This window comes from Pholcus phalangioides, unplaced genomic scaffold, assembly GCF_987345545.1.
Source record: "Pholcus phalangioides strain wild (caught in Gottingen) unplaced genomic scaffold, Ppha-v1.0 ptg000015l_1, whole genome shotgun sequence".
Taxonomy (NCBI): domain Eukaryota; kingdom Metazoa; phylum Arthropoda; class Arachnida; order Araneae; family Pholcidae; genus Pholcus; species Pholcus phalangioides.
In genome coordinates this window covers 25,056,461-25,084,338 of record NW_028301608.1, presented here as the reverse complement: position 1 = coordinate 25,084,338, position 27,878 = coordinate 25,056,461, and the positions used below count along the sequence as shown (strand labels likewise).

At 38.2% G+C, this 27,878-nt stretch overlaps 1 protein-coding gene across 2 annotated transcripts in view; it reads left to right on the top strand.

Moving 5' to 3' along the window:
• Positions 1-11,030: 11,030 nt before the first annotated feature.
• LOC149075729 (glycogen synthase kinase-3 beta-like) overlaps positions 11,031-27,878 on the top strand; it is a 34,128-nt gene continuing 17,280 nt past the window's right edge. Inside the window, exons 1-2 of one of the 2 annotated variants that reach the window (XM_089243238.1) lie at positions 11,031-11,595; positions 22,480-22,676. In XM_089243238.1, coding sequence (XP_089099364.1) covers positions 11,556-11,595; positions 22,480-22,676 — 237 coding nt within the window. In that variant the 5' untranslated portion in view covers positions 11,031-11,555. Of the gene's footprint in view, positions 11,671-22,479; positions 22,677-27,878 lie in introns of both variants that reach the window. The other variant, XM_089243237.1, reaches the window with a different exon arrangement.

Below are 27,878 nucleotides of genomic sequence, written 5' to 3'. Positions count from 1 at the left end.
AATAACTCATTTTTTTGTATTGCCTATGTACAGAATATTATTTTGTAACTGGGTCTGCGTATTCATTTTTATTTTCATTTTATTGGAACAGGAGGGCACAGACTTATTGCATAAATTGTCCATATAATACAAAACGTTAAGAAACCCTCATCAAACCCCTTTCACAGAAAACAGAGAAAAATAAAATGCAAATCAAACACAAAAGCCACAATGCCCAACGAGATGGCTGAAAAATGTTGCCCATAAAAAATATGCAGTCAAACCTCTCTATCTCGAAACTGATGGGACCGAAAAAATTTTGAGATTGAGAGTTTTTGAAAAAGTGTTTTTTTAATAAGAAAGGAAAAACGTGCCAAAAATAGTGAAAAATTTGATTGATGAATATTATAAATATTATATTTTACTACATGTTAATGAAATTATTGGTTAACTTATCGGCCATACATTTTCTTCTATAATTTTAGTATCAATCAAGGTGCTGCAAGTTTGTAGTGAACTTGTCCATTTCCACAAAATTGAAAAATGAAATTTAAAGCTTCAAGTGTCTTTTAGTAATGTCGCAATGTTTTGAAAGTTCATTTTCAACATTTCTTCGAGAACTGTTGATGAGTGAACCACCAGATCTGATCCTTCACGACAGAGATGACTGGTTCCAAACCTGCAGCTTCCTTGATGCAATTTTGAATTGTCTGTTGGCTGACTTTTTGCCATGCTGACCAATCCTGCTTAAAAGTTAATGCAACTTTGATGCTGACCAATCCATTAGCATGGCCCCCTGATTATCCATAATATCCGCCTATGATTGACATGAGCCATCACCTCAATGACAATGGGTTTTAATACGAATAATCCTTTCTAATAATTTTCTTTTACCTCGAGAGAAAAGCCAGATTTGCGTGAAAGAAAAGGAATTTCAGTGTTGTCTTTTTTGCTGTCATTGGGCTTGACCTTCAAGATAGAGAGGTTTTCGAAAATTACTTCGAGACAGAGAAGTGAAAATGCATTGATTTAGTACAGTAAATGTAAGGATTTTTTCATTTTTCGAGGTATGGAATTTTTCTGAAAATAGTTTTTTTGAGAAAGGTTTCGCTGTAAATATCAAATATATCTGAAATGTAGTAACCAAGAGAAAGAAGAAATCATCAAGAAAGTTGTTTAAAAAGTATAAATTTAAACTGATATAAAAGTGGTTGGAGCTCTGAAAAGTTCCAAGACTAAATATAAAAACTTTCTCAAATTGCTCCTCTTAAAAATCAACATTGGAGATCGCTGGTCTAGACTCATAATACGTACATTCATATATTTTTAAAAAAAATATTTTCATTCAATAATTAGTCATTAGGATGATTCATCTTTGCCAATCTCTTCATGTCCAAGAGTTTGGAATTTTTTACTAGTACAATATGTGAAAAGGCAGTGTGTTATTAAAAAAGTTTTTTTTTTACTTCTCCGATATCAGAATTTCTGATGAACTAACAATATCTCAAAGTTTTTCTGTTTGCTGCTGCACATTCAACTTATTGACTATACATGAAGTAATTTCATCAAACTTTGTACTATGAAATATACATATTTTTATTAATTTCATGTAAATTTTCTGACAAAATTTTTGGAACTGTGCAATTTTAAATTTATGGTGAAATGGTCTTCAAATGTTTGTGATGAAAATACCTTTACGATTATGCACCAAGCTGAAAGTGTGTTTATGATCATAAGATTTCTTAAGTATTTTTGAGAAATTATGCTGCTATTAGTCATTCCTACCAAAATATGATGGCTGAAATAAAATATCAATCGGTGAAACATTTTGGGGCCAAATAAAATTCATAGTTTTCTCGTTGATTAATAAAATTATCATCAATTTTTGTGATTTCAGCCATTCTGTTCAGGCAAGATCAAACTCAGATGATTCTGAGTGTGCCACGAAAATACTTACCGTGTCTTAATCTCTGTGTATGTACATATAAATATGAAATTGTTGAATTTTAGTTGTTCTCTTCAAGCTGATATTTGAAATGTGCTGTTCTCTATCGTTTTCCAAAGCATTTATGCTTAGTATGTTATAAAAACTTTTTTTTCTAATAAATTTTTTTTTATTTGCATACTGATTTTTTTTTGTTTAGTCTCATTCTGTTTTGGTTTTTATGGGTATGAAATTTTAATTTGACAAACACATACACACTTGAAAATCTTACACACGGTATATTCAGTTTATACTTCTTGATGAAAACCTATATATGAATTGAATAACTATCTTTTCCATTTCTTGTTTGTTACTTCATCGCTTCTTTCAATTGTGCATGCTTCCATTGCTCATATTATTCTGATTGAAGAAATAAGCAGCATGTTTGTCCCTCAAAAATTTATGATTTTTTTCTTATAGATATATGGTGTATAGGAAAATTTCTTTACCCTGGAATAACTTTTAAACCGCTGATACTAAAGGCATACTTCCAATTGGAAAAAGTATCCAAGTAATGTGCCAACCTCAGATACAGGCCTACGTTATTCATATTCCAAGGGGTTGTGTAGTTCTAAAAATAAAAATTAACTTTTTATTTGGTCACCCTGTCCGAAAAAAAACCTCAGTTGTATAAGACAGTTGTTACCCAACTTTGCTGAGATATTTGAATTCCAAAATCGCCGAAAATAAAGGAAACCTTTCAAGATATTTTTTAGATAAAAATCAGGAATCTTTGTCACTGGTCCTCCCATCCCAAAACCCAGATCCCTTGGCCGAGCAACCATCCTCTAACTGAGATCTACAAGCCTACTAGCCTCACTTATATTGAATCCGTGCTCTGTTGAATGGCGGGAGAAGCGTCAATAAGTGACCGTTAAACTACTTATCCTATGAATAACTTCCCATTTTGATGAAAATGTTTGAAGGGGTAAGGGACCCATACCACGCGCACACAAGCGGAGTTCGAGGATGCATTACCAAGAGTTTAATAACGTTAGAGCGCTATGGAGGACTCTCGTATTTTCCACAATGTGACCCGGTAAGCGGAGTGGGGCGTTATCCCGTTTTCCTGCTGACGAGGTTCTGCTGTACATACACAATGCACACACTATGTGGCACTAAAAGACACCTAGACAGGATCAATATCTAGTTAATGACAATCGCGGTAGGTGATAATTATGTGAAATGCAATCGAAATTTAAATTACTGCTATGTATAGAGCAAAAGTGCTCAACCTTTAAGAGAGTGCGGGCCACTTCATTGGTTTGAAAACGTATCGCGGGCCGTCAAACCGAAAGATACCCAGACCACCGCCATATGGCAATATCGGCTCATTGTCCTCACGGGCTGGATGCCTCTGACGTATATCGTGCCACGGGTCACTTAAGTGATCTGAAACAGCACCGCAGGTCACTATCATGATCAATAAATGTGCCGCGGATCATTTAAATGAATTGGAAATGTGTTGAAGTGATGCAGAACTGCATCACAAAGATCTTTTTAATGCTGTGAATCTGTGCCGCAGGTCACCCAAGTGATCTGTAATATGGTGTGGGGTCACTTGAGTGATCGATAAATGTGCTCCGGATCACTTAATTGGTCTATAAAATTTCGTCAGCTGCTTGAGTGATGTGGAACTTTGCCGCAAGTAAGTTGAGTGATGTGGAGCTAAACTACTGGCCGCTTAAGTGCTCTGTAACTGTGTCGCGGGTAAGTCAAGTGATCTGTGAATACGCCACTGGTTACTTAAATGTTCTGAAAATGTGCGAATTGTGGTTCATTTTTATAAAATTAGGTTTGAGTTCACGGGTCACATCAGATGAATCCGAGAGCCGCATTTTTCGACTCGCGGAGCCCTTTTTGGCATATAATTTCTATGGCGGAGCCCCGTAGACCTATTTTTTATTATTCAGCAAAATTACTGATTTATTTTTATTATTCTAAAGTAATTATAATTTTTTTTTTTTGAATTACTGTTTTTTATTTTATTTTCCTCGAGCGGCCGCGGTGCCCCTGGAGAGCGCACAAGGAGCCCCAAGGGCTCCGCGGAGCACCGGTTGAGAACCGCTGTGATAGAGTAATTGTTTTCATTGGGGGGAAACAATATTTCAACAAAAATGCAAAAATATTTTGAAAAGTTAGTTTTATCGGTAAATCATACTAGGGATGGATTTGCATCTCGAAAGAGAAATGAAAAATGTAATCATTAATCATGCATCGTATATGAACAGTTTAGTTTTCCTTATAAAAAAGGTTTGTTTATGTAGATGCGAATACTGGTCTCGCGCTCAGCTGCTACGCTTGGATGATAAATCAGCTTATATGTTTTGAAAGTCGTATGACACACATGGTTTTGCGGGTACAAAGCATTGTTTTCATGCAAATGTAGCATTTATGTGTTTTCACACACGTTCTGAAGATCATTAACCACACCTATCGTTGTACTTTCTTTGTTTAAAAAATAATAAGGGGGAAACCTAGAGATATATAAAAAATAATGAGAAAATTCCTGTTCGGAGACATGCAAATATTACGTCAGCACCGTTGGGGGTGGGGGGGGAGTCTGATTTGCTGACGAGGAGGGGGGGGGGTTGATGATGGCTTACGTCATCAACCACCCTTTATAAAAATATGAAATATTCTTAATGGAATCTCTTACTCGGTGCACTAAAAACGAGAAAGACCTTTCGCTAGTTTGTGGGCACCTGAACTAACATTCTCCCTATTGATAAGGCCCCTACAGTACAGATCGGTATATACTGTACGTATATGGGTGCAGTGTGAATCGATTGCTTTTTCCTGAAAGATCATTCGAAAACATAAGTAAATCTTCCATTTTTTCCTTCGTCTTCGTAATTTTTCCATGTATATTTCGCGCAGTTACCAAAAAAAAAAAAAAAAAAAAGATTTTTTTTGAAGATTATTTCTTATGTGTACCTTTTTCAAATTATTTCGGCACTCTGTGCGATTGCACAGGTCGCACCGCCTTAAGACCACCCTTGGAAAGATGTGTGGTTCTGTGAGACCCGACTCGTCCTCACACGGAGAATTTTCTCACCTGTGCACTCCAGGGTTAAAAGGTTCATATGGAGGGACGACAAATACAAATACAAAGGCCATATCAGGCGCAAAATCCCAACGAAGTGGCTGAAAAGAGATGACCAAAACTAACATGCAGCAACCTAAAAATAAGTGCTCAAAATTACCACCACCAACAGTATGTAATTACTAGAGCCCAGAAGTTCAGGCAAAATGCCATAAATGCCTTTCTTTGCCTATTTTCAAACTTTTTTTGGTAAAAAATGCCTTTTTTGAAATTTTCGTGCCATAAATGACGCCTAAATTGATCCTTAGATGCAAAAGAAAAGATAAAAGATTGCAATTGATGATTGCTGCTCTTATATTTCATCATACGGGAAACTTTCAAATCATACACGTACATCGATAGAGATATAGAGATCTAGAATAGAGATACATCTGAAATATAAAAAAAGATTACGCACTACGAGATGAGAGCAACAAAAAGAGCCCCCTAGTGGATGATTAATGAACTTTCATCTTATCTTTCCTCTTGACCACGAAGAAAACTGCGGGAAATTCTACCGCGAAGTCAACAAATGCAAGGATCACTCGGGATGTGTACAACAGGGGTAAAACTTTTCTTGAACCAGCGGTTCTCAAACTTTTGCCAATCGCGGCTTCCTTGTCCTATTCATGATTCATCTGCAGCTCCTCAGAATAGTTTAGTATAGGTTTTGTGCCTTCATAAAAGAGCCATTTCAGAGCATGAATAGACACATAAATATTTCCTGCTCGTCGCGAAGTCCCTGACAAAGGTTGGCGACGCACACTTCGGGAAACACTGTCTCAAACCATGTTCTTAAATTATATAAACATATTCCATGAGGCCTCAAATCTGAACCACGATCAGGGCCGTCTATGACTGCCCAGTCCTAAGGAGGCTTTCCTAATTCCGGTTTTGCACAGGGCTCCTTCTTGCCAGAGTCTAGCCGTTGGTGGTCATCGTCGGCCTACCGTAAAGACGCTGCTGAAAATAAATGGAATTTGTTTTTACCTTTATAGGGCGCATTAGTGGTAACGTCATCAGCCCGGCAGCGCTGATTCCAAACAAACTTGAGCGGCGCGAGATTATAAAGGAAAACGCCATAGGAAGGCTAGTCTATGTTTAAATTATTTTTCTAAAAAAAAATATGATTGAAAAACACTTGCGAGCTCTTAAAATGAAAACTTCAAACTCTTATGAACATGCAATGTTAAAAATATAATAATAATAGTTCGTCTCTAATTAGATATGAGTGCTTTTTATTTCTCGCATACTATCCGTTCATGTGCGTTTGGCCTAATTGCTCTGAATATGCAGCAGAACCTCTCGATAACGGACACCCATGGGACCAAAAATTTTGTCCGCTGACGGGGGAGTAAAAATGTACAATTGAACCTCATTCATACGATTTTTTCATTTACACGACGTTTTGATTCCTATGCATTTTAATTACTGCAAATACGATACACCGGTGGTTATGCATAATCACCAATCGTCTCGATAAAGAAAGTTTGATTAAATTTTATTACTTTTATATACCGGCGATTATGTGTAATTCCCAAATAAAGTTAGAAATTCTGATAAATATGAAAAATTTATAACCTTTGTATGCTATATATTATAAACTTTTATTTCTTCATTAAACCAATTAATTATTTTTGATTTTACTGTTTGCTATCGGGAGTGTCCGCTAACGGGGAGTGAAATACATTAAAGAGCTATTCTAGGTGTTCCTAGGTGAGCAAAGAAAGATTGAGATGCTCATTGCCTCTGTAGTCTAGTGCGTTCACCCGGAAAGTGAAAGGATGTGGGTTCGATTTCCCGCAGAGGCAGTTGAACTTTCTTTCCAATATATATCCTTGCATCAGCCGCTATTCAAAATCTCCTCGGATAAGTCAGAAAAGTGTCCGTTAGGGGGAAAGTTCCCTTTCTTTCATTAATTAACACTTTTTGATCAATTATTTCTTTCATTGAATATGAAATGAGTCGGTTTTGAAATCTGTGAAGTTCAGAAATTATTATTTCCATTAATTTTAAATTTTAATCAATTATGAAAAATTATTTCTTTCAAAAACTTATTTTTTTAAATAAAATATTACCTTTACCAATTCTGAAATTACTGTTGACAATTCCTAAGTTATTCTCAATAATTCTGTTTTCTACCAGTAATTCTGCAAATATTGCTTTCAGTATAATTCTGTGATTATATTTTTTCATTAATTGTAAATATTCATTTATCCTAAAATTATTTCTTCAATTCGATTCAATCATTGATTCCATTATTGGATCCATGATTTAATGCAAAAATCAAAAGCATGGCTACTAGTCCACACGCACGTGAACGGATAGCATGCGAGAAAATTAAAGCTTTCATAGCGCTAATTAGGGACGAACTATTATTATATTTTTAACATTGCATGTTCACAAGAGTTTGAAGTTTTCATTTCAAGAGCTCACAAGTATTATTTGAGATCATATTTTTTTTAAGAAAAATAATTTAAATAGAGGCTCATCTACGTCCTATGGCGTTTTCCTTTATAATCTCGCTCAGCTCATGTTCGTTTGGAATCAGCGCTGCCTGCCGTGACGTCACACTAATGCGCCCTGGGGCTAAGACGTCTTCATCATATACTTATATAAAGGGATTCTATTCGGGGTTAACGAGATAAAGAGTGAGTGCTCTACTCCACTCCGGGGTTTTCTTTCTCGTTAGCTCCGAATGCGCCCTATTGTATGAGGAAGCAGCTTCACTAAATTTTATTTGTTAGATCACCGGTGCTTCCCTTAAGGCTTCAAGTGCACTTCTCAGTCAGGGCCGTCTTAAGAGCATCATGAGCCAAATAGAGGAGGCTGTTGAGGCTCCACACTAGAAAAAAAAAAAAAAAAAAAATGTATCTGAGGCTCCACATTAGACCCCTTTCACACGGAGCGGATGCGGACGCGGGTCCGCATACCCTTTCAAACGAGCGCTGAAGATGCGGACGAATCGCCCGCATCTTTAGTTCGAAATTCGTGCATAAAAACTGTTTTTTCGCAATTTTTGTAATTATTTTTCTCCTTCACCCCTCATTCAGTGCCCATAGGCAGCCTAGAGGCATTCTTTGGTGGTTTTTATCATTGAGCCTAAAGATGCCTCCATTCCGATCCTCACAAGTAGTCGATGGGAGAAAATATCTTAAAATATTTTCAAAAAATTTTCGAAAAATATGAAAGAAAATTCCAAAAACACATCCAATGTTCGAAAAATCCAATCCAAAAACATCCAAAACATTCGATGTTCCAAAAAAAAAAAAAAAAAAATTCTGCAAATATCAAAGAATTTGCAAGTATAAAAAAGGGAGGGGTTGGGACTTTCAAAATGTCTGTGCTTAGAAATATTCACATCACAATTCTGTCTTAGGCCGGGATTACACTATAAAAGTTTTGTAAAAGCTCTTTGATAAAACGTGAAAAATTCAACCATTAAGATCACCGGTTGCATTTGCTTGAATGCAATCGATGCGCCTATTGGTTGAATTTTTCAACTTTTATAAAAGATCTTTTACAAAGCTTTATAGTATAATCCCGGCCTCAAGTACGGATTACACTATAAAAATTTTATAATAATTCTTTTAAAAAAGCAACTAATAAATTTATCGGTTGCACTTGCAATTTATTAGTTGCTTTTTTCAAGTTTTATAAAATAACTTTCATAAACCTTTTAGAGTGAAATCCCATCCTTAGATTAGTCTCACTTCTGAAATATAAAATTTCATTTTTTTAAGTTTATAGACTGAATATCGAGTAAAATATACTTGTAGGTATCGGGGGAACCACCAAAAATATTCAAGTGCTAGGGTCTTCAAACGACTTAATCCGGCCCTGGGTGAACACCGTACGTGGATAACGTTGTTTATTAAAAGTATTTTTTTAAAGTTTAAAAGATTAAAAATTAAAAAAATAACAAATATTTAAAATAATATTTCAGATATTTATATTTTTAAATAATTTTAAAAATTTAAAAAGAAAAAATTAAAATTTTTAAATAAAATTTAAAAGTTATTAAAGTATGTAGTCAATTAAATATTCGTAATGAACGGCTTATAATTTTGGTCCCGTCAGTGGCCGTTGTTGACAGGTTTTATTGTATAAAATTGTGAAATATGGACAAAAGGCAGTTGAAGTTGCTATATCTCCATCTCAGAAGGAAACAAAGGGATAGACGTGTGTGGGTACATCATATTTGATGAACAGGGACCTTCATATGGTGTTTTTTAGGGTATTTATGGCAAATAATTAAAAAAATTCAGTGCAAAATTCCGTTAAAAAGTAGCCAAAGATGCGGACGAATTCGCTCCGCATCCGCATCGTGTGAATAGCTCGGAATAAACCTATTGTCAAAACTTGTATGTGCGGATGCGGAGCCCGCACTATTGAAAATACAGTACATTGAGAGTGCTGAGCAAACTTGTTAATTATTGCTAAAATTATTGAAAATTTTCCAATGAGTCGGTTAAAATTAATGAGAGAAATTGCCAGAAAATAAGAAACTACTACCGCGTGGCATCACTGTGAACTGATTTTTTCCCTCGAAACTTCTCCTTTTTAAAAGGTCTCTTTTTTATAAAAAAAAAAGTCGGGACATCCAAAAAATCTCGAGGACCTACGCCACAGTCGGCTGAGGACGATTTTCTATGCTTCCCAACTTCAAAGCGCCAACGCGAGCCGATTTTCCCGTTGAGAAAAGTCTCGCCACAGAGAGCAACAAGTCGAAAGAGATAGAAATATTCAATCATTACACTTCACTCATAGTTAGAGATTGATGGCAGAGATGGCAACACACTACACTACCACTGTGCGGTCATGTGCGCGTCGTGCTGAACTCTCATCGTGATGGTACAGGTTCGAACCCCGCTGGCACACAGTGATGGTCGGCTGAAGTTGGTTTTCTGTGGTTTTCCAACTTCAAGACGCTAAGACCAGCCGGTCTCCCATTCGAAAAAGTCTGTCCGGAGAGAGCAGACCTTTAACACGATACGTACATAATATGAAAAATTCAAACATTTACCATCTTTACTTCAAAATACGAAACAGAGATGGTAGCATTAGCAAGAACACGAAAAAGCCAACTTCAACAACAGAAATACGTCAGTGCCATGCCTCACTCACACAACACGGTCCGACATGGGCCAATTCGCTAAAAATTCCTTAGAGGAATGTGTGCGAGTAAATGGCAGCACTATAACAAGCATTACACATGAACCATAGGCGGAGATAGACTTGGAAGTCTGGGGGGGGGGGTACGATCATTATTGCTGGGGGGCACGATGATGATGTCAATTCATAGATACATTAGATCAGTCGACTCCACCCTCTACGCATGGGCCCCCTCCCCTCGTATCTCCGCCCATGACATGAAAGCACGACCAGGGATCAAGCATTCCAGGATCAAGACCAGGTCTTCATCGACCACCTGAGTACATCCCTTCATTCAGACAGAGCGGTGGGCCATCATATGGTTAGGAAGAGGAGGAGGAGGAGGATAACCAACAAATGGTAACTTAAATACGAGATGGCCCTATTAAAATATAGATAATATGGTCAGAACATCATACATCACTTCCTTCCTCACTTTTATGACTCATGCATTACAGTCATCTTGCCACTATCAAGGCCCATTCAACCGAAAACATCCAGTTTATAATTTCATTTTAACAGCCATTCAAGAGAAATTTTACTGCATAGTACATCATTAAAAATAAAAACGAAAAATATACTTAAACATTGAAAACGAGAAAGGTTACTTGTGCTTCAAAGCATACACACTAACATACATTTTCGAATCCCGACTATATAAATAGCATCATCCCTGAAAATGAAATAAATTAGAGTTTCCAAAAAATTTTCTTGTCTTGTTAAATTTTTCTAACGATACTTATTATTATTTTTTAAACTTGAAAAAAAAAAAAAATTATTAATTCTTACAGTTTCGCTATATAAATGTGGCATCAGCTACCGTATGTGACGGCAGTGACGTAAGAGTTCAGGGCAGGGTCATTGTCTGAAGTTGCAGATTCTGTGCGATTTTTTTTTTCTCTCGGTCGCGTCTTATAATTTTTATTTACGAATTTTTGTTTTTCTAATGAGCGGAAAAAAAAATGCAGACGATCCGATGATCGTTTCGGTGATCGGAGTTATCATTTGATGACATCGTCGAGAATGTGATCGATCCTTGATTCATCAGAAAAGAAGAAGGAAAGAGAGAACGACGACGACGACGAGAGTCATCGCGAGAGAGAGAGAGAGAGAGATAGTAGTGTTCAGCTGATCATCGCCACCAAAGGCTGTTGGCGTCGTCATGTGAATTATTACATGCTAATCCAAGCTCCGCTTATTTTTCTTTAAAAAAGATGTGATCCAAGTGCGAAATAGTGTGTTTTTTCCCCCCTCAAGACAATCTAGGATTGCTCGTTTTTTTTTTTTTCCTCCCCGCGTTCAAAGGACAAAAAGTGTATATAATATATATATTAACATAATATATATATTATCATGAGTGGAAGAACGAGAGCTACGCCGTTCGCCTCCGAAGGTAACATCAAGTCGAAACACAAACATGACCTTTCGAGTGCCTTGAAAATTAGTGTACTATCTACAAATTCCCAAAGTCAGTACCTTAAATAAAAAACTCCCTCTAGAGTGATAGGTTCTCTATAGTTTATAATAGTTATATGTGTGCCTTTTTGAAAGTAAAAACCCTGAGTTGAAATGAGTCCCTTAAAAGCGATAGGTTCTCTATAGCGAATTGTAATACAGTGGGGCTTGCGCTTGTAATGAACATGGTTGTAATGAATTTTCACATGTAACGAAGGTTTTCCATTTGCCCGTGAATTTACTATAGCTTATTTATGCCGTTTTGATTGCTTATGACCAGGGCTGCAACTAGGATGTAGCAAGGTCTTGTGGCCCGGGTGCTGAATTCATCCTTTAACTGCTCCTTACACAGGGGCGCCAAAATGCATACTTGCTCCAGCTGATGAAGTATCTAGTTGCGACCCTGCTTATGACAAACATCAGTTGTATCGCTGTACGCCTATAACAAGTTTTCAACCAGCTTTCATGCATGATATAACAACCTTGAGTTGAAATAACTATAAGCAATAGGTTCTCTACAGTGAGTAAGAATACAGTCAGGCTTGCTGGACAAATCCTAGGCGCTAGGTCGCCACGGCAACTAAGAAATTAGTATTGGCAGCTAAAATTTTCTATGTGTAATTACTATATTGGAATTTTGTGGACAATACTAAGTTTTGGAATTTATATCAGTGTATCTATCAATAACGAAGACAACGGTGTCATGGAAAAACCAAAAGAAATACTATTTTTGACCTGCTTTTTGTGGGGGAAAAAATGTTTGTCACCTGAAAAATTGTTCTGGTGGCTAGATCTTTTTTTTTTGCAATTTGTCAAGCCCTGCCTATGTCAAATTTTCAACCAGCTTTCAAGCACAATATAGCAACCTTTTGAGTTGAAATAAATCCCCTTTAGCAATAAGTTCTGTATAGCAAATAATAATATTGTTATATACAGTTGATGCTCATTATAATGACCCTACATTATAGCGATGGGCACAAAAGTTCCAAATGCTTTCATATAACAACAGTGCTATATGTTTTTCTTCTGATATAGCAACCTTCCAGTATAATGTTATTTTTTGTGGAACGATGGAGGTCCTTGCAACGAACGTCAACTGGAATAATAATTCTGTATAAGCGAATAACAATAATAATATTCAACTCTCAATAATCAGGCACCTATCAGACCAGGGTGTGCCAGATATTCGAAACGGCTGAATTGCTGAAAGTCAATTGAAAAAGCCCATTTAAATAATATAAACTTTAGTGACATGTTTTCTTTTTATGCTCGGAAAAACCCTGCCTTAAAACCCTGGATTACTGATTGGACCAGATTATTGAGAGTTCACTGTACAGTCAGACTTGTTTTTAATGAACACAGATATAACAAATTTTCTATATAACGAAGTTCCCCCCCCCCCCCCCCCCATGTCCTGTGAACTTCCTATAGCTTATGTGCTTTATTTTGATTGCTTATGACAAACACAGATTTCTGCAGAGTACCCCAGTAATGAATTTTCAGTTGGCTTTCATGCACATTGTCCCAAATTTGTTTGCAATCTTATACAGTAAAACCTGTCTAAAATGATATTGCTGTAGACAGTTTATCATTGTAGACAGTTTGAGCATTTGCACTATTAAATAGTAATTCCACCAGGATCGAAGAAAATATTGTTATAGACATGTTTATCATTATAGAGTGTATCGCTTTACATAGGTTTCATTGTACAAATCTCTTTGGTAAATTTACCTTTTTACAATGCGTAGGTACAACTAACAATGCCCCTTTTCTTTTCCCGAAAGACATAATTGGGTCATTTTGCATATATGTTGCAAAATCCTCTTTTGATTCACTTTTCTCTGTTAAATCCTATTTTGTTTGTAAAAGACCTTTATAAGGAAAAAAATACTGAGCTTTTTTTTAATATCGCTTCGAATCTAACACTGTTGGAGCCATTTGTCAATGTTTAGCTAGGTTCCAGACATTGGTTGTGGTGCTGTTATCGTGTGTGAGTTAATTTTTGTGAATTTCTACATAAAAACACTGTCCATTGTTTCAAAATTTGAAGCTATATAGTTGTTTGAAAGCTAGAAATAGAAAAAAACTGAGTTATAAAAGCAACTCAAGATTCTCGGAAGTTTTCTAGTTATGATTTTGAAAGGCAAAGAAGAATTGAAGAAAAGTTTTTAGAGAGAGAACTGACAATCTAAAAGTTCAGATCTATAGAATGAACTGGTTTTTTTTTAAACAGTAGAACAACAGAAAGTCATTTTGACTGTAAAGATATTTTGACATGTGATTATACCCTAACGGTTTGTCAGGTTGTTGGAATTATGTGATGTAGCAGGAATAAGGATATTTTAACTGATATGATTGCAAAACATCCTGAAATGGACAGCCTTATACGACCATTAATGTTTAGATAACTAATGTTTCATGCTGTTTGATTTGCCGCAGTACCCATTTTGTACCACTCAAAGGAAAATCTGTTTCCATGGGTCTTTGCATTTTTACTACATTGCATTCACTGGTACAATGCCTCATGATGAAAGGAATCTTTAATTTTTTTAATATTTTAGTTTTATTTTGATTTTATCCATAGACAGGACTCTAGTCACCAGTGGCCAACATGATTCTTGTCATTTTTTTCCCTCACTGTAATTTTGCCATGGGGGGGGGGCACGAAAGATCCCAGCCTATGGGCCAGGCTGGATGATGTCGGGAGCCATTCTTTTATGCTTTCGACTTAGCAAAAAAATAATTCTGCAGTTGGTAGGCCTAAACAGAGAAAATGTAGATCTCAAGTACCATGCACACACGCCAGATTGAAATTGCAAACAAGAAAGTTTCTGTCAGAATTTATGAAATTTCATTACTCCACCAATGAATGTCATTGATGTATTTGATGAATTAAATTAATTCAGTGCACGCTGCGATTGTAATTTACATTGCACAGGATTTGATTATTCACTGTTTTTTTTATCTCGCTCTCTCTTCAGGAATTTCTGAAAAACTCATTAATATACTGCCAAGTAATAAGTAAAAAAAGACAGAGTAGATACTGTTTTAAGGATTTTTTTTCTGTTGCGGTCAAAATGACTGACAGGTATCTGTCGTTCCAGTGTTAAAATGATCAGACGAAAAGGAATGTAGAAACATTTCAGTAACTGGGTTCTTGGTAAAACAAAAGAATCACATCTTGCATGTTTATTAGACGAAAATGATTTTAGTGCAAAACATTTAACATCCATTATGTCATGAATAAAAAAATAATTTCATTAATGTATTTAATTACGTAAGATTTAAATTAAAATTTTGACCCCTTGTGATTACTCTAGTCTCATATTTAATTGTTCCATGGGACAGCTTCATATATATATATATATATATATATATATATATATATATATACACACACACACACACACACACACACACACAGTCGAATACAGTCATAGGAGAAAATCTCGTTTTAACGAACACTTTTCTAATTCCTCCAGATAAGTTTACATAAAAACAATGCAAATGCCTGTAATTCCTTTATAATGAAATGATTTCTCCAGTCTCTCGAAGTTTGTTATTATGGCATTCAACTGTGTATACAGGCCTACCATTGAGATTTATTTACAACACAACCAGGGCATTCACATGCCATGGGCTTGCTTCTGGGATCTTGTCAGTCAGTTCTGCCGTTTTGTCAAGGGTTAGCAGGCTGACTTCAGCAAGTATAGATTGAGTAGATTTTAGCAATTGTTGCAGGAAAAGTTTGGTTAATAATTCATCTGAAATGCTAAGATTCCGCTCTTCATTTTAATTCACTGAGATTTTTGTCGAATGGATTCTGGTCTTCTAATGGCTCACATGCGAGCAGTTTCCTAAGTTGTGTAGATGAGGATTTACTGCAATGTGTGACTAGTTCAAACTTTAGTTTTTTTTGCATAGCTCCAAAGTTGGGGGTGGGGGGGTTCGTCACAATGTCTCATACTAGAGATATGTTATCGGGATGTAGATTTGCAATGATTTAGTTGTATTTTGTTTTTGATTTCACTATTGATTTCGGAACAGTTAACTCGAAAATACTTTTACACTTTACGAATCATAACGAAGCATCACGTGTGTTAAATAGTAGTATAACTACGGCATTAACCTCTGCCATGAGGTTTCTTTTGTAACATTTCTGGTGCCGCCAATCCTCAGTTGTCCCGTGAGATGGTTTCGTATATATATGCAATTGATTAATTTATTTACATCATAAAAACAAACGCTGAAAGAGAAAAATAAAGCGCATATGCTGAGGTAGCAGAGAGAAATTTACTACTACTTACACGCAACATATCTTTTTTTCCTGGCAGCTTTCCAAACCCGTCTGTTCAGCTCCCCGATGTCATTGGGTGATCGCCATGGAGATCAGCACATTGTCTATTGCCATCATGCAGGAGCACAACACCGATTTTAAGAATGCTCAGAAAATTGAAAAATCTGTATCATGCATTTAATTTCTTTTTGCTGAAACACCTTAAGTCAGTACAAATATGTTGAGGTTTGCATGTTACAAATAGTTTTGCTTTATTTGTCTGACTTCATTGCAAGCAGGTCCGACTATGCAAGATCTAGTTATTGATGTGTCTCTTACCCCCGTAAACTAGAGCTGTGTTCAATGTAAACTCGAGGAACCCATTGAGCAAACTGTTCCTAATTGCATTGTCTCAAAATTGCTCATTATATCTCATTCTAATGTATGTTTTGGTTTTAAAAATCACTGACCTAAAAGTAGGATCGAAATTGGCCAATCTGTGGCACACCATGGTGCTTAGGTCTCCTATACATGCTCACTTTCCCAGGGCTGGATTTATAGTTTTGCCCCTAGGGCCCACCCTTCTCCCATTCTAGTCTAATTTTCTTGATCACTCATTCTTTCAATTTGCCACTCTAGGCTATAGCCTGTTGCTCCCTGTAAATATACCTTTATCTCTTAGTGAATCACGTGCTTCCCCACACTTTCTTGGGGTCAACTCATTTAGTTTCTTGCTAACCTAGTTCTTTGCTCTCTAGGTCACTCACCGACCTGGTCCCTTGCTTTCTAGGTGACTCCTGGTCATTCACAGACCTGATCCCTCAAAGGGTGACTTTAGGTCACTTACTGACCTGGTCTCTTGCTCTGGGGGTTACTCTTTTCGACACTCACTGACCAAGTCCCTTGCTCTCTATGTCGCTCTCTGGGCCATTCATATGTTTGCACACTTTCTTAGTTCTTTTTAGCTGATCACTGACCAGGTCAGTATTTTGGTGCGCATTGACCTGGTCCCTCACTTTCTAAGTCATTCCCGTGCTCAAATACTCTATAGGTTTTCCTTTTGATCACTCGCATGCCTGCACACTTCCACTTCCTTTGCAGGTCCTCTCGAGTTTAACAGTCATCTAGTGTGTGTTGCTTGTCTCATGATGAAATATTTTGTTGCAGCCGTACACATGGATGAGAAATCTCAACAAACCATTCGAGGATAATGTATAGCGTATGTAGGCCTATGCAGATTTCCCTTAAAAGTTGCGCACAAAGACTTGCTGTAAAAAAATTCATATTCCTTTAACCGAATTCAACTGAATTTGTTGTCCAGGGCTGTTTTAATGCCCACAGCCCTAACTGCATAGAAGTCCTCATGGTAATGTTACTATGAATAATCAGAGAGTAAGTATGTGAATGAGTAGGTAAGCAGCTGGCTTGGTAGGGCCCTGATCCTGTCTTAGGCCATCTTGAGAGTGCTTTTGGGTCTCAGAAAAAGGGATTTTTCGACTCTCCCACTTTGCTATAAATTTGTCTTTCTCAATTTGCATGCTTCCAATGAAAATTTTGACCAGATTTCATTTTTATGAGGCCCATGTGTTAAGGTGGCACTGGTCCCCCCCCCCCCCCCCCCCCCCGTTGGAGAGGTCCTAGATTCTAAAAGCATTCATGCTTTCTACCCTAGAATATTTTTTTCCGTTCAAATGTTTCACATTTGTTTCTTTCACAGCCGTCACATCTCGCAGCAGGTGGTGGTCTAGCTATTTGGCTAGGTATTTTATAACAAGGCTGAACTATATTAAAAAAAAAATTTAGAATAATCAAAAGTTCGATCCTAAAATGAAGGAAAATATGATGGCTCATCAATAAGCAATGTAATGTGGGAAACGTTATCTGTTATAATTAAAAACAATAAAATAATTCTGGACCAAAAAACAGGACGGTTTCTTTATTAGCAAGGCATATGAGTCGAAGTACATTTTGTTGGTTAAACACGGCGTGCAGTTTTAGATGGGTAAAAAAAATCAGGTTTATCCTGGAGTCATCTTGGCTAATGCCCTTTCAGCATCCCACCAGAACGTTTTTAGGCGGCTGTGGTGGTCGAGTTGTCATAGTGACAGACCCGCATCGCTGGATCCCGGGTTGAAATCCCACCGTTGCAACAGTGGTTATTGGCTGAAGTTGGTTTTCTGTGGTTCTAAACTTCGAGGCAAGAATGCAAGCTGATCTCCCCTTTAAAAAGTCTCATCACAGAGAGCAGCAGACCTACAAATTGTACAAAATGTAATTCAGTCACTACACTTCATTTCTGAAATATAGATGGCGGCACTGAAAAATCAGATACAACATTAAATATCAATCGCATGCACTCAGACTTAGTTTCACACACTTACACTTCTGGTATGAATCACTAGGTAGTAAATTGCCCATAGATAGTGATAGACCCTCGTTTTGCTCAGTTTGAAAGGAAAAACATTTTTCGGGGCAGCACATATGAGTTTTTGCATCTGAGCGGCAGGTGAGCTAAAACCACCCCCTAGAAACACACAAATATCTGGTGTAGGCCTGCCTCATTGTCGTGTAAGCAAAACAACCACATGTTTTATGCTATAATGGTATGTGTCAGGCGTGTCATTTCTGAATGGAGAACGGAAAATTGTTTGTTTGTTTTCAAGGTCAACTGTGAGGGGCTTAGTAAAGTTTCCCCCGATTTCCTATCGGTCGTAGGTCCTCGGCTGTACCTCCACTACGATTCCAGGGCGAAATAACTGGATTCTAGACTCCCAAAAGGAAGAAAACAACACTTTATTTAATTTATTATCCAACACCTCCACGAAACCGTCCTGTCTCTTCGGTACAAACTTTTACACTACCCCTCTTTTCGAATGTCTCTAATCGTTTTCGTTTCCCTCTCTCGCGACTCCTGTTTCTCCTCGGCCTTTTTCCAACCTCTTTTCTCCTGAACCTTACACGTCCCATCATCGAAAAGCACATCCATCATTTTTAAATGATGATGATGCTTCAAGAGCGTAACTCGGTTCCTCACGGCTACCGCGACAGGGCGTCGGCATTACCTTGCATATCCCCCTTCCGGGTCCGCCAGGCCAACGCATGACGCTATCTGGTAGGCGAGCGTTGTATCGTTCAGCAGCAACTACTTTGGCGGCCATACCATCCTTGAATGGCAAATAACGGTTGTTCGTCCAAGAGTTCATGGGGTGGTGGTTACCACCGGCATAAGAGAAGGATGGCCTTTCCCTGTCCTGATTCCTGGGCACGCCGTTGTTGGCGATTGAAGATTTAGCCGGTTGGCTTCTGGGTTTCTCAGTCTTCGACTGCTGGTTCGTAGCTCTGTTGATTCCTTTGGCAAATGGACACGAAAACAATCGCCAGTTCGATCGCTTGGACGTTTCCTGCCTAGCCGGGAACCGGTTCGGTGCGGATCTCCTCCCTTTGACAGCATGATCATCGTCGTATCGTTTCGAGTCCATCCTCTTGAGCTGCGAGGCCTTGCCCTCGGATGCGGACGCGACCCGATTGGTCTTGCACTTGATAAGGGCGAACGTCTTCTTCACCATATTCCCGTTGACGCAGAGACAGCGCCTCGTACAGACATCCGGTGGCCTAGATCCTCGATTGACGACTACCACGTCGACGACTTCTCCGTGTTCTGATATAAACTGCGACACTGACTCGGGTGTCATTCCCTCGGACGGCATGTTGCAGACCGGGGTCATTTTAGCGCATCTGGTCTCGCAAGCCGGTACGGGCACAATACAGCGCACTTTAGTGCCTCCTCCGTTGACTTGGAATTTGTTCGAGTTCCTGAGACAGTACCGGACGACCCTCCAGTCCTTGGTCAGGGTCTTGACCTTCCTGAAAGATGAGACCAACCTCAGGCTGATGTAGCCTTCCTTGTTTCTCTGGATTTGTTTCAGCAGAAAGTTGTTCTTCATAATGTTGAAGTTGGTGAAGTAGCTCTCGACTTGGGATATGATCCTCTCTTCAAGTTCTTCGTTAGGTATGCAAAAATCGTTGTTATTGCCGTTGTTGGCCTTCTGTTTGCCACCGGCAGATGAAGTACACACACCGTCCCTACGGCTCGGCTCATTGATCGGACTTGGAACTGGTACATTTTCCAAGAGTGCGTCGTATGCCGTCGGACATATTAACATTTCATTTATCAAGCGCCTCGACACTGCGCAAGTAATTGGCACGTATCCGTGTTTGCCGTCGCTGATCTTCATCATACATATTTTGAGAGGGGCTATCTCACTTTCGCCAAATGCGGACTTGATCCTTATTCTCCCCTCGCCTTCACTGTCGTCGATCTCAACCAAATCAGATCTAACGACTGAGATCTGGGTCCCAGAATCAACTACGCCTCTTATTGTCTTCTGACCACATTTCAAACTCACGGTCTGCGGTGTGTCAATGTCCGCACCAACACCAGCTGCCGGCACCGTGATATGTGCTGTTAGAACTGTGGTTTCTTCAATCGTGTCCCCCTCTTCTGTCTGGACAGAGTCCACCTGGGCCCGACTCAATGGCTCCTGCTGGCCTCTTGCAGGACAAAACCTTGCTATATGGCCTTCTGCTCCACACGCGTAACAAGTGACTGCAGCTCTCTCTCTGGAATTCGAACCCATCGTCGCCTTAGGTGGGCAGGACTCACCCTGAAGCCTCTGGTTTCCGTTGGCTTTCCATCTCGGATTTTGATGAACCGGTCCTGGGGTTCTTGTCCTGTCACTAGGAAAGGGTGTCTTCAGAGTCCTCTTCACATCATCGAATCTATCTAGTTTCTCCGATAGCTCACTTGGTGACACCATATCACTCCATTCGTCCAGATAGTGTTCCTTAAAATCTGCTGGAACGCGTTTTTTCATTTGATCGCTGATGATTAAATCTCTTAGTTGCTCAAACGTCGTGACCCCCAAAGCCTCCGTCCATCCATCAAAATAGGTACACAGTTCGTGGTAGAAATCTCTCCAGGTGCCCTCTTGATTCTTGTGGCGCGAAGAAAACATCTGTCGGAACTTCTCTGGGGTGAGTTTGAATCTCCGCAATAACAATTCCTTAACTTGATTATAGTCCTGTACTTGCTCTTCCGGCTCGCGGGCAATTAACTGGTTCATCTCGTAGGGAAGAAGTCCCAAGAGCTCAGCTAACCAATCTTCCCGTGTCAGGGCCGCGCGACGAGCTTGCCGCTCGAACAGCACCAGGTACAGACTTATGTCTTCTTCCATTCTGAACTTTTGCATCATGTTCTGGAAATCCCGGCTGGGGGTTCTGCCGCGCCCAGCTTGATTATTCTCCTCTCTTCTGACTCCTGTCTCGATCCTCAGTCTTTCGAGTTCATGTTCCATCTCCTTTTCTCTACGCCGCTCCTCCAACTCTTTCTCTCTACGCCTCTCCTCCATCTCCATCTCTTTCTCTCTACGCCTCTCCTCCAACTCTTTCTCTCTACGCCTCTCCTCCATCTCCATCTCTTTCTCTCTACGCCTCTCCTCCATCTCTTTCTCTCTACGCCTCTCCTCCATTTCTTTCTCTCTACGCCTTTCCTCCATCTCTTTCTCTCTACGCCTCTCCTCCATCTCTTCTCTTTCTTTCCTATTGCCTATGATCGTTTTCAGCATCTCTCTGCACGTCGCTTCGTTGTACAGTTCACTTTCCTGTATGGTACTCACTAGCTGCATTAAGTTGAACTCCGGTCGGACTTCTAACCCCAAGTTGGCGGCCATGGTCTCCAGATCCTCCTTGTTCCCCTTTGCCAAATACGCCATCTTTATTTATGGTCTCGATACCGCCGTACAACACTTGCTCCTTTTTGCCTGGGCAGGATTGCCCCTCTCAGCACCGGTTGTCGGGTTGACTTCACGAAAAAAAAACAGCGTGGGTGCTTGACGCTGCTACTATCCTTCTATACGAACCGGGTGGTTCCACCGTCGCTAGGACACTCTTCTTCGAATTCAGCTCGCAATCTTGAGTCGTTGAAGCTACGACCTCATCCTGTCGACTGCGCCAGTAAAGTTTCCCCCGATTTCCTATCGGTCGTAGGTCCTCGGCTGTACCTCCACTACGATTCCAGGGCGAAATAACTGGATTCTAGACTCCCAAAAGGAAGAAAACAACACTTTATTTAATTTATTATCCAACACCTCCACGAAACCGTCCTGTCTCTTCGGTACAAACTTTTACACTACCCCTCTTTTCGAATGTCTCTAATCGTTTTCGTTTCCCTCTCTCGCGACTCCTGTTTCTCCTCGGCCTTTTTCCAACCTCTTTTCTCCTGAACCTTACAGGCTTCTTTTAACATTTTCATATCGGAAATTTCACACTAGCCCCTACAGGTATGTTGTCCCGAGTCCTGAACGTAGCTATCCAATGTTCCAAAAGAGTTATAGAAAACATGATGGAAATTGAACTTTGTTGTTTGAGACTCATGCTTTTCTCCCTCCCCTCTACTAAAAAATTATAATAATTATTTGGTAGAAAATTTTTTGTGTTCGTCACATTTGCAATTGTGATGTACAGATGGATTATACTTATTTTATATAGGTATGGTTAAAGATAGCGGGAAAGTGATCACTGTTGTGGCAACTCCCGGACAAGGACCCGACAGACCTCAAGAAGTGTCCTATGTCGATACCAAGGTAATAGGGAATGGTTCGTTTGGAGTGGTGTATCAGGCTCGACTAGTTAACACTGGGGAGTTTGTTGCTATCAAAAAAGTACTTCAAGATAAGAGGTTCAAGGTAAGTCATATTTTTTTGTGTCAGACAGTTATAAAATTTTTGTACTTATTTGGGTTTGTATGAGATGCGTGAGATGAAAAACACATTTTTTTTTTTAATGTGAATCTTCACACATATGCATCTCTATATTAAGTTCCCCAAAAGTTCCTTTCATTTTACTAGTAAGGAAAACATTCACAATGTTTTATATATTACACTATTCACAGTTACTGTAATTTCCTGTGTCAAATCCATGGATTACCCACTAAAAAACTGCCGCTGTATTACATTATGTAACATGATTTTTGTTCCTAGGTGACCAGCTTCAATCCTGCAAATCAGGATCACGTGAGTGGTAAGGAAGTATCTTACAAAATAATATGCAAAAATAGCAGAGTTTTCCCCCTTGAGTTCATTAGTTAGTTAGTTCATTCATTGCCAGTTTATTGATTTAACCGTTTGAGTCCCAAGCAGCGCGATCGCGCTGTTGAGATTTTATGTAGAGAAAACCCAGTACATTTCGAACATTGTGGACAACTGACGGTGCGTTACCGATTGTTGAAGTCGCCCGCTCAGATTTACTGACGTAAGTACATCACACAGCTCTTTTTAATGTAAATAGTACATTTTACAATAGGTAGGATAATACTATAATAATGCAATAATACATTACAAAATAAATTTTTTTATTTCATTGTTATCTTCTCAATAATTTTTATCGAACAAAACTTGAAATATTTATAAATTTACAGTATGCATATGTAATAATGCAGATGTATTTTATAAAATAACGAATTACAAATTAACAATATTTTTGTGTTATGAACAAACAATTTAAACTGCAATAAATGTGATGGAGCGATGAGAAAAAGACGAGAATCGCGTTACCTAACAAATACAAGAAGCGCTATTGCTCCGATTGGGATTCATTGATGTAAAATAAACAAAGCACTATCGCGCTGCTTGGGTCTTTTCATACTCATTTACAGAAAGTGCGCTTGCGCTGTTTGGGATTCTTCGACATTGTTTTTTCAATACCCCCTGGGACTCAAACGGTTAACCTGCGCAACTTCACTGGTTGGAAATTGCTGTATGGCGACATATGACTAGAGTTGGTGTGCCGTAAAGTAGATATTGATTTCAGTGGGTGCAAAAAGGTGACCATATTTCATAGCTGCCAAGTCTCCCGAATTTTTCGGGAATCTCCCGAATTTTAGCTTCATTGCTCAACCTCCCGAAAAGTTCTTAAATCTCCCGAATTTTTACAAAAATCACAAAAATCCCTAATTGTCCCTAAAAATTTTCTACTTCATTAAAAAAAATCCCCGCTTATGAAAACAATCCTTAAGGAATTTCTTGTCGGGCATGAAGCCTCTTTTTTTTCCCTTTCGAAATGACGTCACACGTCGTAAATGGGTAAATTCTCTTTTTAAGGAAGTTTTACAAACCCTCTGATGGTAACAAGAAAGTTGTTTGTCTTATCCTGCCGGGAAATGACTTAGCAGCCAATAGTCCTGGATAATAATTGAAGATTATAGTGACGCGCATATGGTCAAAATTTCTTTTGTTGAAGTTACGTACGTGCGATATAACAAAGCATGAATAATGATAAGCAAAAACATATTTAATCAATTTTAAAGATACTTATTCCGATGAATTTCCTTTCATCAAACGTTCCAGAAGAGGGCCGACTTTTCCTTTTTGTACAAGTTGTGTTACGGACATAAACATCGGTCATGGAAAGACTGCCATCATCACTCGTGAAATGAAAAAGAAACATCAAGCAAGTGTCACAAAAAGTCAGTGTTCTTCAAAAATTGACGGTGTTTTCCTTCATCTTCCGATGATTTTGGGGTCATTCGCGCCGAATGTTTGTTCACAGTGTTTCTGATTGAACACAATATTTATTTTTACATCATTGAAGTTTTGGCCTCCAATTTCACTTGTTTTTTGCGTAGGAAGTTTATTCCCAAGGGTTTAACTTCCATGTGTGTAAAATCCTTATTTTAATTTGACTTCAGTTTTTGAATAAGGATTTTAGTCCCTACGCTTTAACTTTTATGTTTGGAAAATCCCTATTTTATTTGGAAAAATCCCTATTGTATTTATTAGGGAGTGGTTTTAGCATAAAATACGGGTTTGCGTGAAAATCTCCAGAATTTTCATTTTCAAAAGTTGGCAGCTATGATATTTCGTGAAAACTAAAGCCGAACGTACAGTCAACCTGTATTTAGAAATGTCCTCTCCACTTGTTAATACAAGATGCATTGAAAGACTGGTTATTTGTGAAGATGTGTGTGATGATTACAAGTAAGAAAATTCATCTCTGCCCCCACGGGGACTCTAATCCCAGTCTCTCGTTTGCCGGACGAGTGCTCTACCAACTAAGCTATGGAAACAGATAGAATATTTCAACCTTGGAGCATATATATATGTTGAAAGGCTCCGTACATGGACGGCGGCAGCAATCAACTAATAGCTTGTGAATGACATAGGCACCAGATGGCCACCTGTATATAGAAATGTCCTCTCCACCTGTTAATACAAGATTCATCGAAATACTGGAGATTTGTAGAGGTGTGTGTGTGTGTGTGTGATTACAAGAAAGAAAATTCATCTGTGCCTCCGCGGGGACATGAACCCTGGTCTCTTGTTTATGAATCTTATAATCTTATACAGTCAATCATCTCCAAATCTGGGTCACATTGCCTCTCGTCACCAAAACCAAAGTTACTCCAAAAGCTGATTTCAGAACAAAAGCTGAAGCTATATATCCAACGGTATAATTGGAGTCATACCCCTTTCTTTTGCTGGCATTGTGCCACACGATGTTAATTTGAAAAAAACTAATATATTGCTTATTTCACATGATTGATCTCCAAAAAGTACTAATTCCCACCATTATACATAAAAATTGGTCTCATTAAATAATTTCTCACATCCCTAGATGAGAAATCAGCAGCATTAAGACACGTGTTCTCCACGTTTTCTGTGGCAAAGATTAAAAGAAGGGTTTTATTGGATTGGAGTAAAGAATTTGGAACACAAGGAACTTCCAAAAAAAAACTTGAAGACTGAAAAATAAGCTTGCAACATTTTTTTTTTACATGCTTATTGGGTTCCTAGGTTATTAGAGAACCAAAAATCTCATCTTGAGCTTGAAGTGGCGTATCACATCCTTCATGTTCTTGACAGTCAAAGAAAGCATGGGTGTTTACTCAAAGAGCACCTTCACCAAGGAATTCTGAACTTGGAGCATTTATATCAGGTAGAACACATGGAGATTAGAGAAACCCTGTTCTTTGTAAAAAAAAAAAAGCGTATATAAGAAAAAGGATAGAAAAAAAATCCTATCTTTTATTTTTACTCTTCAATTTTATTTTTCTCTGAAATGTTGTTGCCTTATTCTGTGAACCGAACAAAATATGTCTTATATTCTGAAAGTTATTTGCAGCTTTTAAAATGATTATCAATGGGTTTATCAATTGGCTTTTGCCAATTTCATTATTCTAGTCACCTGATTAGCCAATGGCAAATGACTGATTCACAAATTGATTCCCCTTATCATAAAAGCAAAGTATGAGGGAGGAAATAATCACAATTTTTTCATAATTATTCAGTCTAAGCAAACACAGAAATAACTTCTAACCAGGAACAAAGAAAACATTTTTTTTTTTGTTAAATAGTAGCCTTGTTTCCGGAGGTTGGAATAAGGTTTGATTTAAAAAAATGACAGTTTTTTTTTAAATGTTAGAGCAGGAATGTGAATTCCATACACACCATTTACAGAGCCGCCAACTTTCCAGATTCAGCCTGGCAATGCTGGATTTCAGAACATTCTCAGAGCTTCTGGATTATGAATTTATATTCCCGGTTTTCAATTATTGCCATCAACTTAAAATAAATGATAATAAAAATAATTTTTTTAAAAACTACTCCTGTCACCATTACATGAAAAAGCTCTTGTGACACGCACACACATAGCACCTCCTAGACTCCAGGCGCTGTAGCCTGTATGAAACGTGGTCGAAGCTGTCTAAACCTATTAATGTAAACAAACATGCCCATTCACATTCAGAACATTTTTTTATGGTGTGTTAATCTTAAAACAGCTCATAGATGATTCAATCACCATATTTTCTCTATATATTGCTACGCTGACCATATTTCATAGTGGAAATTACAAAAAATTGGGGTCTATATACCAGGAAATATGGGACATCGCCAGTTGTGTGGGAAAAATTCTAAATTCATTGGCGAAAATTGTCTATGGGAAGGAAATTGAGGGCTTCTACAAATCCCGATCAATTGGAATTGTTTCATGAAAAAAATGATTAACATAACAAAAATGTCTAGCAAATATCAGAAATTCACAGAAGTATAGTTGAAAAAACTGGATATTTAGAATACTTTGACAAATGTTTTGTGCTTTCTATGCCACCTTATGTTTTACTTCTTATCTTGATTCTTATTATGTCCATAAAATTTTTTAAAATTTTCAAAGGCATGTCTGCCGATTATTCAAGTAAATTGCCAGATTTTCGTAAGAAAATTATAGTGATTGTTAATATTGAAAGTTGTACTATTGAAGGATTTTTACCTTCTGGAGGTTGACAGGTCTGCATGAAGGAGATCACCCACGGACTTCATCCCCAGCTTTGGTGTGAACCATAAGGCAGCAGACTTGTCCATCTTTGAGCAAAAAACTGGTTTGCCATCCCAAGTGATGTTTTGGAAATTCATAAAAAAAAACAAAAAAAACAACAGGACAGGGGACAGCGATCAGCTATAGCCACAAGTGAGGCCATGCTTTTGCTCAAAGATGGGGAATGAGTTAGCCTGGTATTTCAATGAGCTCAAGTGAACAGATTACATACTACTGGAATGCTGACCAATCCCTGAACTACTGGAATGCTGACCATGTTGTGGAGGTCATGTCACCTGTCTTTTTTTCTCACAATGTGTCACTTGAAATGTAGATAGATTTATCATTTGGTTTACTGACCTGATTTTTATAAAAATGACTGCCAAATGAAAGCGTATAAGCTATATCTCAGAATTTAAATTCAAAGTTGTGACAAAAGTGTAAAAGGTCGGGAACCGTGAAGCTGATAGATATATCCGCTTATACCCCACCACTGACACCATATTTCTTTGTGACAAAAGTGGGCTATTTTCAACATGTCAAATCACCACTGATCCATGCTAAGCAAAAGGTCACTG